We start from the raw sequence: 16,106 nt of genomic DNA on the forward strand, positions 1-16,106 counted from the left end.
TGTGTTGGAGGCTTCAATGGCTTCTGGTATTTCTGCAGTGAGCCTAAAGGTCCCCATATACTGGCAGATCTGCTCGCTTGGCGATGTCACCAAGCGAGCGGATCTTCTCCCGATATCCCCCACCTATGGGTGGGCGATATCGGGAGAATCTAGGGTAATTCAATCGTTTGGCCCCAGGATCGAATTATAATGACGGCATAGGTAAATTCGGTCCCGGGACCGCATCAACGAGCCGATGTGGTCCCCGATCTGACTACATTTTCTAACCTGCCCGATCGAGATCTGGACAATTTCAGACCAGATATCGGTTGTGCAGGCCCGTCGGAAGTGCCATACACGGCCCGATTAGCTGCCAAATTGGTCCAAGGGACCAATATCGTCAGCTACTATCAACCCGTGTATGAGGACCTTAACTCTTTACCGTAGATAATTTGTTGGCTTTTAAATGTTGCCTAAAGCATATGGGATGCTTTGAACACAAAGTTTTTAAGTAGCCTTAAGACATGACTATTAAGGTTTTCATTCATCCACGTCATAGTATATCTTGTAGAAGTAAATCTAGAGCAAGTGGACTTGCTAAGTAATCATTGAAGATGTTTCACTACTTATCCGAGCAGCTTCTTTAGTTAAACTGGAGTCATATTTGAGACCATGTGAGACATGGGATTTATCAGGGTGTCTATAGACTGTTTATCTGCAGGCAAAACACCAAGGAAACATGCCAAGAATATGCTTACTGAACATCCTGTACACTACATAGAAAGTGAATACTCCTTATTAATGGTAGTTTTAGCCCTCAAATTATAGATGCAATTGAATCTAGTTTGTGTGACACTTTGAGAAGCATTTCAGAGCTAACAGGGTCAACTGATGGCAAATGAAATAAAAATAAATAACAGAGGCAAATGTAAGCCAGCTAGGTGTAACCAGTGAAAGATGTGTGTGTATTGCTTTCAGTGCCTCTGTCTGTTCCACACGTGTATTCTTAACTTGTTGACAGTATTAACTTGTTGACATACAGGAGTAAAATCCTCAAGGGGAAGGCTATATTGGATGTTTAGACTAATGCAATACATAAATAAGCATTACATTTAGCAATTCTCTTGCTCCTGTAAACTGCCACGCAGAAAAGAGACCTTTGCTATCTTTAGAAATAGATTTTCTTACAATAGTATATATGGAATGACTTCAATCACTTTCTTTAACACAGATTTAAGATTATAGGATTTTTATGGATATGTAAAAATTTTTTAAGAAACCCTGGAGCAGGAGCAGAGATATATATTTAATCTACAAGTACTTACCTTGGAACTGATAAGGAGATCACAAGCCAAGTCTGTTTTGTGCCAAATGACACCCAACGAGTGCAGATTTGAAGCTTTTGATCAGCTGAATTACATTTCATGGATGATTAGTCTTACTGCAACCAAAATAATATCTTCCTTGTTCATGCGATAGTGCCCCCATTTAATAGATTGCATACTTAAATCTATGTATTCTACTTTTTATGAGAAGGATATGAAATGCAATTTAGATTGCAAAGAGGGGTTTGTGTTTTTTTTTTTTCACATTTTTGGAGATTTAATACTAACAAAACGTAGGCACCCCAAGTGATCACCTATCTGATAGTATGTAGCGAGCACCACAGAGCAATCCTGTTGTTGCTCTTCTTCTTTCTTCAGAGTCTTGGGGCTGATTCATGAGCAGTAGAGAGAAAATGTCAGCTCTTTTTGTTTAAAGTTTGGCTTTTCCCTCCACTGTGCATGTGTGCTAGTGTGTAGAAAGCAGAAACAGGAATAGGATTGCTCCATGGTGCTCGCTGGAAGAACCCCAGGCTGCTGCATTTGTCTTCTGATAGGGGCACTGGCCTAGGGTACCTGGTAAGTGGTCACAATCACTGGGGGTGCCTAACTTTTGTCCTTTCCTTTAAGGAAATATTAAGAATTAACAGTGAAGTAGGTTGTTTCATGAACCAACCATAATTACATAGTCACTTTATGCTGAATTATGTAAGTATATTTATGTGTGCACTATATGATGCACTAACTGTATTTCTTAAGATCACAATAGCCTAGGATATTATGCTTGTTCAAGAATTCATCCAAGCCCCTCTTAAGGCATTAATAGAATCTGCCATCACTACATCACCCTGCAGGGCATTCCCCAACCATAATCAAGGCTTGAAAGCAGATAAAACTATGCAGCTCTGTACCTGTGAGCAACCTTCCATTTAAAGAAGAGCAGTCCGAGCTATGACAAACCATTTTCCCTGGAGTAGGTTGGGACAACTGATGCTGAGCTAGAAGAAAGCCTTATGAATAAAATATTACAAAGGATAAGAAGGTGCGTTCATGACAAATTTTGAAAGTTAGAGCCCATGAAATGCACATCATATTGTTTTATACACAGAGCCCTGAATGATTCATGACAAGCTCTCTCATAAAAGATCGTTTTATTTTCTGGCAGAAAATATCAAAACGCAAGTAACTAAGGGAAATGTTGATGCTAGCAAAAGTTTCCTAGAAGATTAGAAGCCGTGTATAATGCACTAATCCACATTCAGCTGCTTCATGCTTCCATTTCCATTGTCTTCACGGGATATGCTACTCTTTGTTCTTTTTTTTTATCTTTCTTGGTTCCCTGCTTTTCCGTATCCATACATTTTAGTGATTTTTAACTAAGATCAAAAACTGGTGCATTTTTGCCTTCTTCAGCAATGTTGATTATTTTAGAGTTCTTTGATTTTGTTTTTCCCCTGTAGATAGACTTGTACATTCCTTTGCATCTATTCATTTCAACAGATTCTCAGATTCATTATATAATGTCCCCCAAGGATACTTGAAAGGGAATATTAAATAAGCCTTTTCTATTTAGATCTTTACACAAAGGTAATAAAAATGTATTTTTTAATGAAAATACTTTTGCTTTTACCATTTTATTTCTTAAACTTATTTTTCTGCCTGCCTAGAATGCTGTCTTTAAACAGGAGACTTCTCTTTAGTTGTAAATGAATGCTATATGAAAAGAGGCAAATTAAGCATTAATCAAAAATCCCCATATATGCATAAATATGAGCAATTTATTAGTTTGTTCATCAGTATTGAATCTATCTGAGTTCATAATGCCAGTATGCATCAATGGACAGAATAAGGCTTGCCATCAGCATTTTCTGTTTTCAAGAAAACACCAGAATATAAACCCTCCTTTACAAAGAGGATACACCTTATTTGCTGGTTGATGTTAAGGTACAATACAACTATTTCAAACTCAATATCAGGATGTGGGTGAAGTAAAGGTGGCCATACGCTATACCATGCACTCATTTGGGAAATATGGGCAAAATCGGCTTAATCTGATTATTTGGGCCTAGGAGACATCGGAGCAAGGACCGCATTAATAAGCCTATGTGGTCCTTGATCCAACACAAAAATGAAACCTGGTAAAATTAAACACAGTCAGATAAGCTGCTGAATAGGTCTGAAGAACTCAAATCAGCAGTTTAAATCTGCCCATCTGTGGCCACCCTGTTTCTTGATGATATGAATGTTTAACAAGGTTTTGAAAACTGAGCAAGGCCCCTGTATACTAGAGCACTTAAATAAAATACTGGACAGGTGGCAACCTTACAACTCGGTCTGCTTTGTTTCTCTTTAGTTACACTGAACCACATTGTGCTTGGGCTGGATTTTCAGAAGGCATCTGTAGATAATTTGATATTTAACCATTAAGTTCTTTTTCTAGGCACAACCCATCACAATTGGGCATTCTCATCAAATTGCTATCGACCTCTTTCTCAAGTGGATTTAGTTTCAAGCAAGTTAATTAACACTTCTTTTCATGCTTTTTTCTAGGGTGAAGTAAAACGTAAAGACTTTGCGCTAAACTACTATGAGGTCAGAAGGTTTGCTGCTATACTTCACGATACTACAGTTTGCTAGGGCAGGATTTCCAGAAGACTCAGAGCCTATCAGTATTTCGCATGGCAACTGTAAGTATCGACCGTCTCACATATTCACATTTTTTAAATGTAAATGCTCACCTAAAGGGATATCAGGACTTCTATAACCTTTTTAAATAATGGCACCTTTCTTCCAGCTAACATTATATTTAATTTATCTGGTTTAAAAGGTTGTCTACTGTTACTAGATGTTACATTACACGCTAAAATGTTGTGATTGTAATTGGTACAGTGCCATGTTGGCAAGGGTCTAGCCTAAAATATTGTACAGGTATGGGACCTGTTATCCAGAATGCTTGGGACCTGGGGTTTTCCGGATAAGGGATCTTTCTATAATTTGGATCTTCATAACTTAAGTCTGCTAAAAATCATTTAAATATTGAATAAACCCAATGGGCTTGTTCTGCCTCCAATAAGGATTTGTTATATCTTAGTTGGGATCAAGTACAAAGTACTGTTTTATTATTACAGAGAAAAAGGAAATCATTTTTAAAAAATTAGAATTATTTGCTTATAATGGAGTCTATGGGAGATGGCCTTTCCATAATTCGGAGCTTTCTGGATAACGGGTTTCCGGATAAGGGATCCCATACCTGTACCTGATCTGAAAATGCTCTTTACACTCATTTGATAGTGTCACTCCATGCCCCTAAAGAAGATACCAATTTCTGACATGGAACTGAAGAGTTCAGTGTTTGGGGAGTGAAGTATAGAAATATAAGAAATATACTAGCACATCCATGCCATGTGCCCTTCCCAAGTTAATTTTATTTTGTGCTTCCATAATAAACTGTATTTGCCCCCATAAAAAGGTGAACTGTTGGACATGTAGACTGCCCGGGAGCCTGGGCATGCTTATTTTTTAAACTGATCATGTTTAGTTCTGGGAAGCTATGGTTATTTATTATTTTATTACATTGTTGACATTTTTGTCCATCGATGCCATGTTCTCTTGTGCCCTCTAGGCTGTGCCAGGGTGAACAATCAATTTTGAAATGATACTTTATTTTTTATATACTTTTTTTTTAGGTAATAGAGCAAGCTATTGTGTAGAATTAACTTGTGTAGCACTTTTTATTCTATAGTGCAGATTCTCATTTGAACTCACAATATACAAACTGGAACTATATTCTTCATTTTCTCCACAAGGAAAAAGATGCAGGGCTAATGGCGGAATCATTTTGTTGAAGGTCCTGATGAATTAGAAATGGCTTATGCTAGTTGCCTCGTATAAAGGGCCGGCACATAAAGTGCTTGTCTGAGCAAGGGATAATCTCCGGGCATATCTGGTGCTAATCTCTTCCAGTAACCTTCTTAAAAGCTATACTTTCTTTAATCCATGGCCAGTCCTTTAGTTTTTCTGTCTTATCTACCTGCAGAAGGGATTCCAAGTTACTAACAAGCATGCCTCCCATAATCTTACACGCTGATAGCTATTTACAGACTAAATAACGAGCCACATGCTTTGCAAGAATTTAGCATAATCTGTATACTTCATAGAATGGAAACAAAAATGGCGATTCTCGGCTGGGCTTCTGTGTGTGTTTGGTTTTAAGATCAGAAATGCCGCCACCGATCATATTTGAAGCTAGGCGTCTGTAATTGCAAACAATAATAACTGTAAATTAAATTACAAGTCTGAAAATGAACGAGAGGGTAATTAACTCTAATTTACACAAAAGATTATTAAATTACAAAGAAATTAAAAGCAAACAGGCATATATTGATATTCAGCAAGTATAAAGGAATATGTTGATATTGTCCTTCTCATTTCATCAGCAACTTGTACCTTGATTTGTCTGATTATTTCAAGGTGAAATACAGACTGTTTATAATTAGATATTAGCTGCTGGGCATTTATCTGCCAGTAAGGTGTAAAGGCATAGTTCAGGGCAGGGCATTTTCATTTATACAGGGCTGGAAGCTGTCTTGCTGCCTGCATTGGAACAGAAAATTGCAAATATACAGAGAAGGAATATGCTATGTGCAGTTGTATTCTTGAACTTTGATGCACTTGAAAAAGCTCCTGTGAAGCACACATACATGTTCTGTGGGCTCTGATAAATGTACAGTTTTAGTAACCATTAAAGGTTATTCCAAGTTTTCTTCTTGCTCATTAATCATAAAGCTGAGCAACAAAAAAGGACTGAATCCCAAAATTCTGAATACCATATAATAAGGATATATGAAAACAGTGCTAATAAAGTCATGTTTAAGGTGCTTTATTTTAGCCCTGTGTCTGCATGGGTTTACTTTGGTATTTCGGTTTCCTCCTACACTCCAAAAACATACAGGTAATGTAAATGTTTCCTGGTAAATATGCAGCTATAGTGTGGCTGTGATAGAGACCTAAGGGTACTGTCCCACAGGGAGATTAGTCACCTGCAATAAATCTCTCCTACCGAAAAGCCTTTTCATCGCTGGTGAAAAGGCCTATGCATCGTTTCGGCTTTCCAAAGTCGCATCAAGTTTTCTCCTGCAGGCAATTTCACGCGACCTCAGAAAACCAAAGTGATGCATAGGCCTTTCCACTGGCAATTGCCTTTATTGATGGTGGAAAGACCTTTCGGTGACATAGCAGTAGTGACTTATTTCCCTGTGGGACATTACTCTGAGGGGCACTTTACTTACCCACGAACTGGCCGAATGCGTCCGATTGCGCTTTTTTTGTAATGATCGGTATTTTTGGCGATTTTTCGGAAAATTGACGCGACTTTTTCGTTGCCATTCCGAATGTTGAGCAAAATTTGCCGATTTTTTCGTAGCGTTACTACTTGCGCGAAAAGTCGCGACTTTTTTCGTAGCCTTTGCGCCGCGTACGAAAGATTCGGATTCATTCAAGCTTCAGTATGGTGACTTTTATTGGGCCAGGTTGGAGCTGCAGGGTGCCATTGAGTCCTATGGGAGGCTTCCAAAATCATGCTAAGTCTGAAAGTTTCGCCCGCCGCTTACGAGCGCTCAATCCGAAAAAGTCGTGACAAGATACGAGCGCATCGTAATGGCTACGAAAAACTCGTGTTTTTTCGCGCAAATCGTATTGGTAACGGAAAAAGTCGCGACAATTTCCGAAAAGTCGTAAAGGCGCCGAAAAAATCGCAAAAAACACGAAAAAGTCGCAAAATGTTCGTTTTCCAATCGGAATTTTTCCGATTCGGATTCGTGGGTTAGTAAATGTGCCCCTAAGATTGTAAGCTCCACTGATGTAAATGTTGAACAGGTTCTGTTAAGCACCATATTACTGTCCCAGTGTTCCATAAATGAAGGATAATAACATATAACCAATATAGGTATAATTTACATTGATCTATATATTTTTATATACATTTTTAGGAAATTGTGCAATTAAATCAGTCTTTATTATTATAAGGAGTAATCAAAGGTGCCAAGTTTGTTACAGTTCTATTAACCCAAAGCAACCAATTAGCAGGTGTCCTATACTGATCAGCTGTTGGAAAGCAAGCATCTGATTGGTTGCTAGATATTGGATTTTTTGCCTTTGTTGTTACAATGGCCCAATGGTGTGGAATTCCCATATTATTCTTTTTCAGATCAACTAATTGATCACATGAATGACCTCCTGCAAACCTCTAGCCTCTGGTAACCAAATGACCTTGTGAAATGCAAGAATGCTTGCTTTGCATTACATAGTGATTTCCTCTTTGAATTCCACATCTGTCAGACATTGGAGTATCTAATTTATAACTGATCAATGAAAAGTCTTACAAAAGTGAATGGATGAGAACCCTACTTCTAATCCATGGGAAAAAATGACTATGTCAAGGTTTCCTATCCGTGCATAGTTCATTGCATGCAATCTAACAACTGATAAGTCTCATATTTCTAACAATAAATCTTGAGCAACAGAAGAAAAAATGCTCTGGAGAAAGATGATCCCAGAGGCCCTTAAGCCACTTCAAAATTTGCCATGAATAAAAGGAACCTGGTGTGAAAAGACACTGCCTGAAAGCAAAAACTATTTGGGGGAAGTATTGTTCTCTCAAGGCCTCGGTTTCTTGAATTTCCAATTATGTGATATATTCATTGTTAGGCTTCAAAGAAACACCAGGAAAGATGGTGTCCTCTAGTCATAGAGCTGTATATTTTAGCGTGCAGTTTCTCATTTCTCAATTTTCTTTTCCCTTTTATCTCTGTTTTCTAAAACCAGACACAAAACAGTATCCGGTATTTGTGGGGCACAAACCAGGAAGAAACAGCACACAGAGGCATAAGATGGACATCCAGCAGATCGTGATAATGAACCGGACTCTATACATTGCCGCTAGGTTGGTAGTTTCCTGCTGGGTTTCATTTATTTACTGCTTATAAAGTGCCGACATAAACTGCAGCTCTGTACAATGAGAGACAAACTCTGACTTCCAACAGGTAGTTTTATATGGGTATGGGATCTGTTATCCAGAATGCTCGGGACCAGGGGTTTTATGCATAAGGGGTTCTTTCTGTAATTTGGATCTTTGTACCTTAAGTCTACTAAATCATTTAAACATTAAATAAACCCAACAGGATTATTTTGCCTCCAATAAAGATTATTTATATCTTAGTTAGGGTCAAGTACAAGGTGCTGTTTTAATATTACAGGGAAAAAGAAGGAAATTATTTTTAAAAATGTGAATTATTTAATTACAGTGGAATCTATGGGAGATGGCCTTCCCTTAATTTGGAGCTTTCTGGATAACGGGTTTCCACATAACAGATCCCATACTTGTAACATCCATAGGTCCGATGTATGTATTAAAATCTTGCCTTTACAAGGAATATTATAATTCTCTAGAATTGATATTTTTTTTCAGTGTGGGTGCTTATTCTACAAAGTAACATTAAGCCACAACCCGTATTATTCATAGGGGAAAAATATTGTCATTGTAGAACCTCCCTTAATTTATATTATACTAGTCTATATACATTAGTTGGTGAAGAAATATTTTGCTGCAATAAAGGGTTAACCTTAAGGAAGTCTTCACATGTTTAGGCAAGCACCTGACCCAAAGCTGGAATGTTTTCCAACTGCGCTGGGTGAACCCATGTCAAAAGATTCACATCCTCTTTGCAGTCCACCAAGCTGTTCATTCAGCAGCTGCTGTTGTGGAGTTCCTGTAGACATACAATGTTTGGGTGGCCATGGGTCACGAACAGCCAGTTGCATTATTCAAATAGCCTTCCTGCTCACAATTATGTCATGGAAACACAATCCAGTACTGCTGAATAAAGGTGTGAGAAGCAGAGATGTTTACTTTGTGCTAATGCAGCTAATTCAGAACATAGAACATAGAATTTATGGAACTCGATTTTTTTGAGAATAACAAAGTCTTATTGTTCCCCATGAAAAGGCTTGTGGTTTTTATTTCCTACTTTCATTCCGTAACACAGTGACCCACTCAAAAGAACTGAAGAAGCAATTGTTTTACTATTAGTCGTCATATTCCCAATTGCATTTCATAATGGGACTTTGGTGAAGGGTTTTACCAAGATATTGGTAACTGAATAGTGTGCATTTAAAGGTTTACGGTTTTGTGACCAGTTCTACCTCAAGGAAATTCTTTGAAAAAATTTCTTGGAAAAGCTGTATTCATTTTAAGAGGTTTATTTTTGTACTGCTTATGTTAATTGTACTAATTGTGCTTCTGTCTGGGCAGAAAAATCCTATGGGGCAAATTAACTCCAGTGTAGGATTAGTGTTTTGCCACAAACCAGTAGTTCTGTCCCACTATAAGGGTTACATTGTAGCTACCTTGTCTTTATAAAACAGCATCAGACTGGGGTACCTGCAGCCCACCAGGACCTCTAGTGCCCCCCGCCAACCCGACCACCACATCTAAATCAACATTTTTACACAGATTACTCATATATTATCTTACAATCTTTAATCAAACACAAAGAGGATGACCAAAAACCTGCAGTTGATGTTGCTCAACAGCAGTCGGCACCATTTTCTTTATAGCATTTAGCAGAATGGATTTCTCTATGATTATGTTACTCCTGCAACAGAGCAAAGTGGACACAGCAAATTAAGCTGAAAGCCAATATTATTCTTCTAACGACCCTGACTGTGGTTGAGCCATTAAAGGGAACTGCATGATAAACTGCAGCATCCAGCTCCAAGGCCGCAAACAGAAGTTCTTTTCTTTAGTAAAAGCCAGAAAACTCCATATTGCAGCATTTGGCAGACAACAGAACCTAATTACAAAAGAATTTAGCCACAAGCAGTAAATAGTAGCTGGAAATCCTAACTCGTTTTCAGTTATTTTGGCACTGTGTGAATATAAACGGTTGAGTTGTTGTTTAAGAGTTTAATTAACCCTTTTTTTGCAAAAAAATACCAATAAGCTGTGTCTGGGGTGTCCCAAACTGCATCTCTTCAGTTGTACAACTCTGTCTTCAGTTTGTCCTGTGAGTTGTGATTTCCAACTCTATGGATCCCAGTTTTACAATTCTTGGTTTTATTTTTGGGTTGTTATGGCTTCTCACATGCCAATGATTAAGCGCCACAACCAGAAAAGTGGGGGGCTACTAATCCCAATGGAATTCATAAAAATAAACCACATTCATAGTTAGTAGTATGTGCCATTGGGTAATTCTAAATAGAAAATTGTCATTTTATGAATTAAGGGCCGCCTCCTGGGATCATAGGATTCATGGTGCACACAAACAAGCCAAGGCACACATACATGCTAGGCCCCATCAGCCAATTAATGGACAGAGTTCTGCCTTTTACTCCCACACTCCTTCCTGTTACAGTTAGAGCTGCATTATTTCCTGTCAGCTGATCTCTGAGGGAGCACACAGCCCATCACTAAATGGTGGCTCAAGGGAAAAGATGTAAAAGGGCAATATTTACTGATATATATATTCCAGTTTGTCGAGATTCTTTAATAGGTCACTTGAAATATAAATGATCTCTTGTTTAAGTATTTATTGTGTGGGTATAGTTTTTCTCTAAAAAATGAATAATAAACCTTTAAAGTGGATATTTTCCTTTTTCGATGGCATATGGCTTCTCACACAACTCAGCTGGATTGATAGAGGCGCCTTAAATGTCATCAGTTCCCTGTAAAGGGTCACATATGTGAGAGAATGTCTGTTAAGAGATGTGCGTGTTGCTTCATGTTTGTCCTTATAAGGGCTCTGGTACACGGGGAGATTAGTCGCCCGCGGCAAAACTCCCTGCTCGCGGGCGACTAATCTCCCCGAGTTGCCTTCCCTCTGCCATCCCACCGGCGAACATGTAAGTCGCCGGCGGGATGGCAGACGCGGCGGGGCGATTTCGGGAAATCGCCGAAAAAGCCTCGCGAGTCTTTTTCGGCGATTTGCGCGAAATCGCGCCGCCGCGTCTGCCATCCCGCCGGCGACTTACATGTTCGCCGGTGGGATGGCAGAGGGAAGGCAACTCGGGGAGATTAGTCGCCCGCGAGCAGGGAGTTTTGCCGCGGGCGACTAATCTCCTCGTGTACCAGAGCCCTAAAGATGGTGGTGGTTATTACCAATAATTAGCCAGCCCTGCAGTTTGACCCACAACATGTAGCAACATGCCAAGCAGCCAACTGTATTGAGCCTTCTTGAGAAGTCCGCAGTTGTCTTGAGGCTGCAGTTGAGCTACATATGGGCCAACAGATGTTGCCTGCGTGGCTCTTACTTTCCATGAACGCTATTGCTAAATTTTCAATAGATACATTAGATAATGAGAAAAGCAATACATTGCTGTTAACTTGTTTTGCCATTAGCTTAAACCACAGTGTAGAGACCAAAGAGGCCCATCAATAAAGAATATATCTCACTGCAGTCATATCTACCTAACTATCAGGCTTTTAAATCTTTATTACAAAATATATAGAATCCCTTTTGTCACCATGCTAGGTGTAATAACCGTATATCTGAAATGCAGTATTTTTATTATTAACATTTACTTATAAAGCGCCAACATATTCCGCAGTGCATTATGTATAGTATACTGTTCATACTGCCTTGGTGCCACTCCCTATTCATGCTGCCTTGGTGCCATATGTTTTTTTCCTTCCTGGGGAATAAATTATTTTTTGGACATCTGTTCATATGTGCCTCTTTAAGAAGCACGAGTCCTGGTAATGCACCAAGGGCAACTGCAAATAGCTGCTACTATCCACACTGCTGATTTTAGTGTTCATTCACAATTAGAAACAAATGTTTTTTTTCCCCTGTCTATGCCTCCCAGACAAATATGCCCCTGTGTCCTTTTCACACTGCCGGAGTGTTTAAATATAGGCCTGCACCTGAGACTCCCTTCTGCTCTCCAGAGGGAGATTAACAGACAGTTGTAAAGAGAGCCTAGCTCACAGCAAAGCAGGAAGGTAAATGTAGTCAAGCAATGTTCACTTTTAGCTTGGGTACATTTGTACAAACTAATGGAGCATCAAACTGTGATAAAAAAGGTAGTCTAGAAGCTGCTGCCAACATTTCCCCTCCATATCTTCTACTAGTTCTGTGCAGCAGTCTGGCTGTTTTACAGTTTTGACTAAAGACCTGCAAGTCCAGCAATTAATTGGGCCACTCCTCTGCCCTATGTGGAATTGTAGTGTTAAAAATGGCAAGGAACAAGCTGTAAGATACACGTACCATCTTTATTCTTATTATTAACAGTCCGAAATGCCGCTATGTGCCCTATTCATTATGTGCAATGTACTTGTTACTACAGGGAACCTTGACCTATGCAAATTCGTTGGATGTCACCTTCTTTCAAATTAATGTTAGAGTGCTTCACCGATCGAACAGAGCTACTATTTAGGGTTTGATTGATTGGATCTTTCCCACAAGGGATCCAGGGCATGCAGATATATCATTATATTGTCTTCACTTAGTGTACATGTGTATATCTGGGAATCAGATGGATTTAAGTACACTTGCTCTTTACAACAGGAAGATGCTCCTGACCTATTATTGGAAAACATAAACAGTAGCAGGTTATAGCTTATGTTTGAATCAATTACATATTATATTAAGTATAGGGGTCCTAGGGTCGATTCCAACATGGGCACTCTCTGCAAGGTGTTTGAAAGTTCTCCCTATGCTTGTGTGGGTTTCCTTGGTATCCTCCTACACTCCCAAAACTGGCTCCTGATAAAACTGACCATAGTGTGTATAAACGTGATAGGAACCTTAGATTGTAAGCTCCAAGTGAGCAGGGACTAAAGTGAATGTTGCACAATCTCTATAAAGCTCTGTGGCATATGCTGGCACTGTATACATAAAGGACAATCACAGCAATCATTGCCATTGTTTCCCTGGATAACTTTTACAGTAAAAGGCTTAGATAAACTTTGTGCTGTAATCAGGCAATTTATTCATGCAATTTACTCTGTTTTCTCTTAAAAAGTCACCCACATTCTATTCATTTCTATTTGATTTTTAGAAGCACATTAATCAGTGGGTGAAAATTAGAATACACCAATTGATAAATACGCTTCATAAAATCCCATAGAAATTAACAGAATGTGGGTGACTTTTTAAGTGTTAAGCTCTAAACTCACATTTTGATAAACCTGCCCCTTAGATTTGTTGTGTATGTTGAATCACCATGTTATTATTATTATTATTATTAATAATAATAATGTAATAGAATAGCCTAGAAAACTGCAGAACTCTTTGAATATTTGTTCTTACTTTCGATTCCCTTTATTGAAGGGTTGGGGAAGGAAAGTTTTCAAAGCAGGGAGTTAGCAATGCAACACGTTAACAAGTCCTCTGCTTAATCAGAGTCTGAGGTGCTATGATAGCAACGTCATTTTTATAACCTTGATGGAATCACCAGGGACCATTTTCAATGTTGTACTGATTCCATCGTATATCTGCCTGTTACACATCATTCGTTTTTTATATGTTTTATGTCCCATCACTCCCTAAGCAAGAACCATCATTCATTTTCTGAAACAAGACAATAAACATTTTTCCTTTTTATTCCTTTTTTTTTTTTGTTAGGGACCACATCTACACAGTCGACTTGGAGACGTCATACACAGAGGAAATCTTTTTCAGCAAAGTAAGTCCTGTTCCTTTCTGCTTGAGCAAGGCAGGCTATTCCTATTGCCGCCTGTCAGCCGTTATGATGACAAAGCAGATTTGGAAGCCGAAAACAACAGTTTATTCCGCCTTCATTTTTGATGTCGGGTTCATCCAGTGCAAAATGCAGTCCTTAACAAAATGCTTCCGAATCCCCAGCAGGATTATCCGTCAAATGGCTTTTAGAGAGCTGTGTGTATAATTGCAGGGCTTCAGCATTTTAACACCTAAGCACACCGGCTGAATATTGAATTCTGTAAGACTGTAAACATGTTTAATTATTAAGGAATCAATAATTCATAAGATAAAATAAGACTCCTATAATCAACAACTATAGAATTAAAGGGGTGGTCCACCATTAAGTTAACTTTTAGTATGCTATAGAATTGGCAGTTCTAAACATCTTTTCAGTTGGTCTTCATTATATATTTTTTTTATAGTTGTTGAATTATTTGCCCAACTTCATGTCAGAAACACTGAAATATTTATAATGAACATACAATAAACAAGATATTTATATTTTTTTAGACAAATTACTTATTAAACTAACATGCATTAAGTAACATGCACTAAGACATTGATCGTGTTCTTCCTTGTTGAAGAACCCTTCCAGTTCTTGTCACATTCAGTAAAGCCTTGTTTTAATAATGACTGTAATGTAAATAAAAATTCAAAGGTCTAATCACCCATAGGATAACACACAGAAAGAAATCAATAATGAGCATTTTCTGCTCTAATGCTGTCTTTATAATAATAGGAAATATGTTATTGGCTGCCATGGGCTACTGGGCTGGGGAAGATGCTGTCCCTATATAGTGTAAAACCTATGTCATGTATATAGAAAACAGCAGTAGCACAAGTGCAGGTGGTGGGCATATTTAGTGTACATATTGCCCTCTTAGGTGCCTTTTGGTGAATCGTTATTGGCAAACTGGGGTATCTATTCCCTTTATTAAGTTTGGTTGTCCTCCTCCTGTGCATTGTAGCGGCATAATCCACAATTTTAGATTGTAAGTTGTTTAGGGCAGTGGTAAAATATCGGCTACTGCAGGGACCTCACATTCTTATCATTAATACATTTTATTATTTCCTATGCTTGTGTTTTTCTTGACTCCAAACAGGCCCGGACTGGCAATTTTTGGATTCTGGCAAATGCCCGAGGGGCTGCTGTAAGATGCCATAGACGGTCAATATTTATTGGGCTGGTGGGGGGATGATTGGGCCTCTGTGTACTTGAAATTCCAGGGCCTATTTTGAAGCCCAGTCCAGACCTGGCACTGTTTGATGCTTAAGGGCCATGACACGCGGGGAGATTAGTTGCGCCGCGACATATCCCCGTGTCGCGGGCGACTAATCTCCCCGCAATGCCATCCCACCAGCTAGAATGTAAATCGGCGGTGGGATGGCATACGCGGTGCCGCAATTTGCCGAAGTTGCGGAAGTTGCCTTGAGTGGAAACTTCTGGCGACTTAAGCAAATTGGCGCGCTGCATACTAATCTCCCCATGTGTCACAGCCCTTATCTGTATTTTATAAACATGCCTACGGGTACATGTCTCGTAATGGGGAAGAGAGTGTAAGACCTAATAAAAAATAAGCATTACAAATGCCGTAGAGGGCATTTAAGACATTTAAAACATGATGTATGGTGCTTAATATGGATGACAATTAATCATAAGGAGCACAGATGTATTCAATAACACATGTCCTGCAGCTTGTCTCCTCAATTCAACTCTGACATTAAAAATCAAAGGCGGTGGAACCTCAGGGGCTCTAATTGATTTTTTTCCCCTGCTCTTTGCAGAAACTGACATGGAAATCTAAACAGTCTGATGTAGACACCTGCAGAATGAAGGGGAAGCATAAGGTAGGCAGTTTCCATCTCTTCTGCTGCCACTAGGGCTTAGCTTCTTGATGGTTATCTGTGGTAGCTGTGTGTGATATGCTATGGATCGTGCCACTTACTGCTTCAGTAGTAATTGCCTTTTCAATTAACTCATCTATGTCTCTAAATTGGAGAACAATTGCTTGTTTACTGATAAAGATCGGGTTTTAATGTGGATCATCTATATGATAGTGTTTAAAGATACATTTGGACTGGATTT

General features: G+C 38.9%; 1 protein-coding gene across 5 annotated transcripts in view; it reads left to right on the top strand.

Annotated features, from left to right (window-relative positions):
* Positions 1-16,106, top strand: part of sema6a (semaphorin 6A) — a 132,889-nt gene that overhangs the window by 47,321 nt on the left and 69,462 nt on the right. For all 5 annotated transcript variants that reach the window (XM_018090709.2, XM_018090712.2, XM_018090705.2 and 2 more), the window contains exons 2-5: positions 3,852-3,988; positions 8,124-8,241; positions 13,922-13,982; positions 15,806-15,868. In XM_018090709.2, coding sequence (XP_017946198.2) covers positions 3,889-3,988; positions 8,124-8,241; positions 13,922-13,982; positions 15,806-15,868 — 342 coding nt within the window. In that variant the 5' untranslated portion in view covers positions 3,852-3,888. The remainder of the gene's footprint in view (positions 1-3,851; positions 3,989-8,123; positions 8,242-13,921; positions 13,983-15,805; positions 15,869-16,106) is intronic.

The sequence above is a fragment of the Xenopus tropicalis genome, chromosome 1 (assembly GCF_000004195.4).
Source record: "Xenopus tropicalis strain Nigerian chromosome 1, UCB_Xtro_10.0, whole genome shotgun sequence".
Taxonomy (NCBI): domain Eukaryota; kingdom Metazoa; phylum Chordata; class Amphibia; order Anura; family Pipidae; genus Xenopus; species Xenopus tropicalis.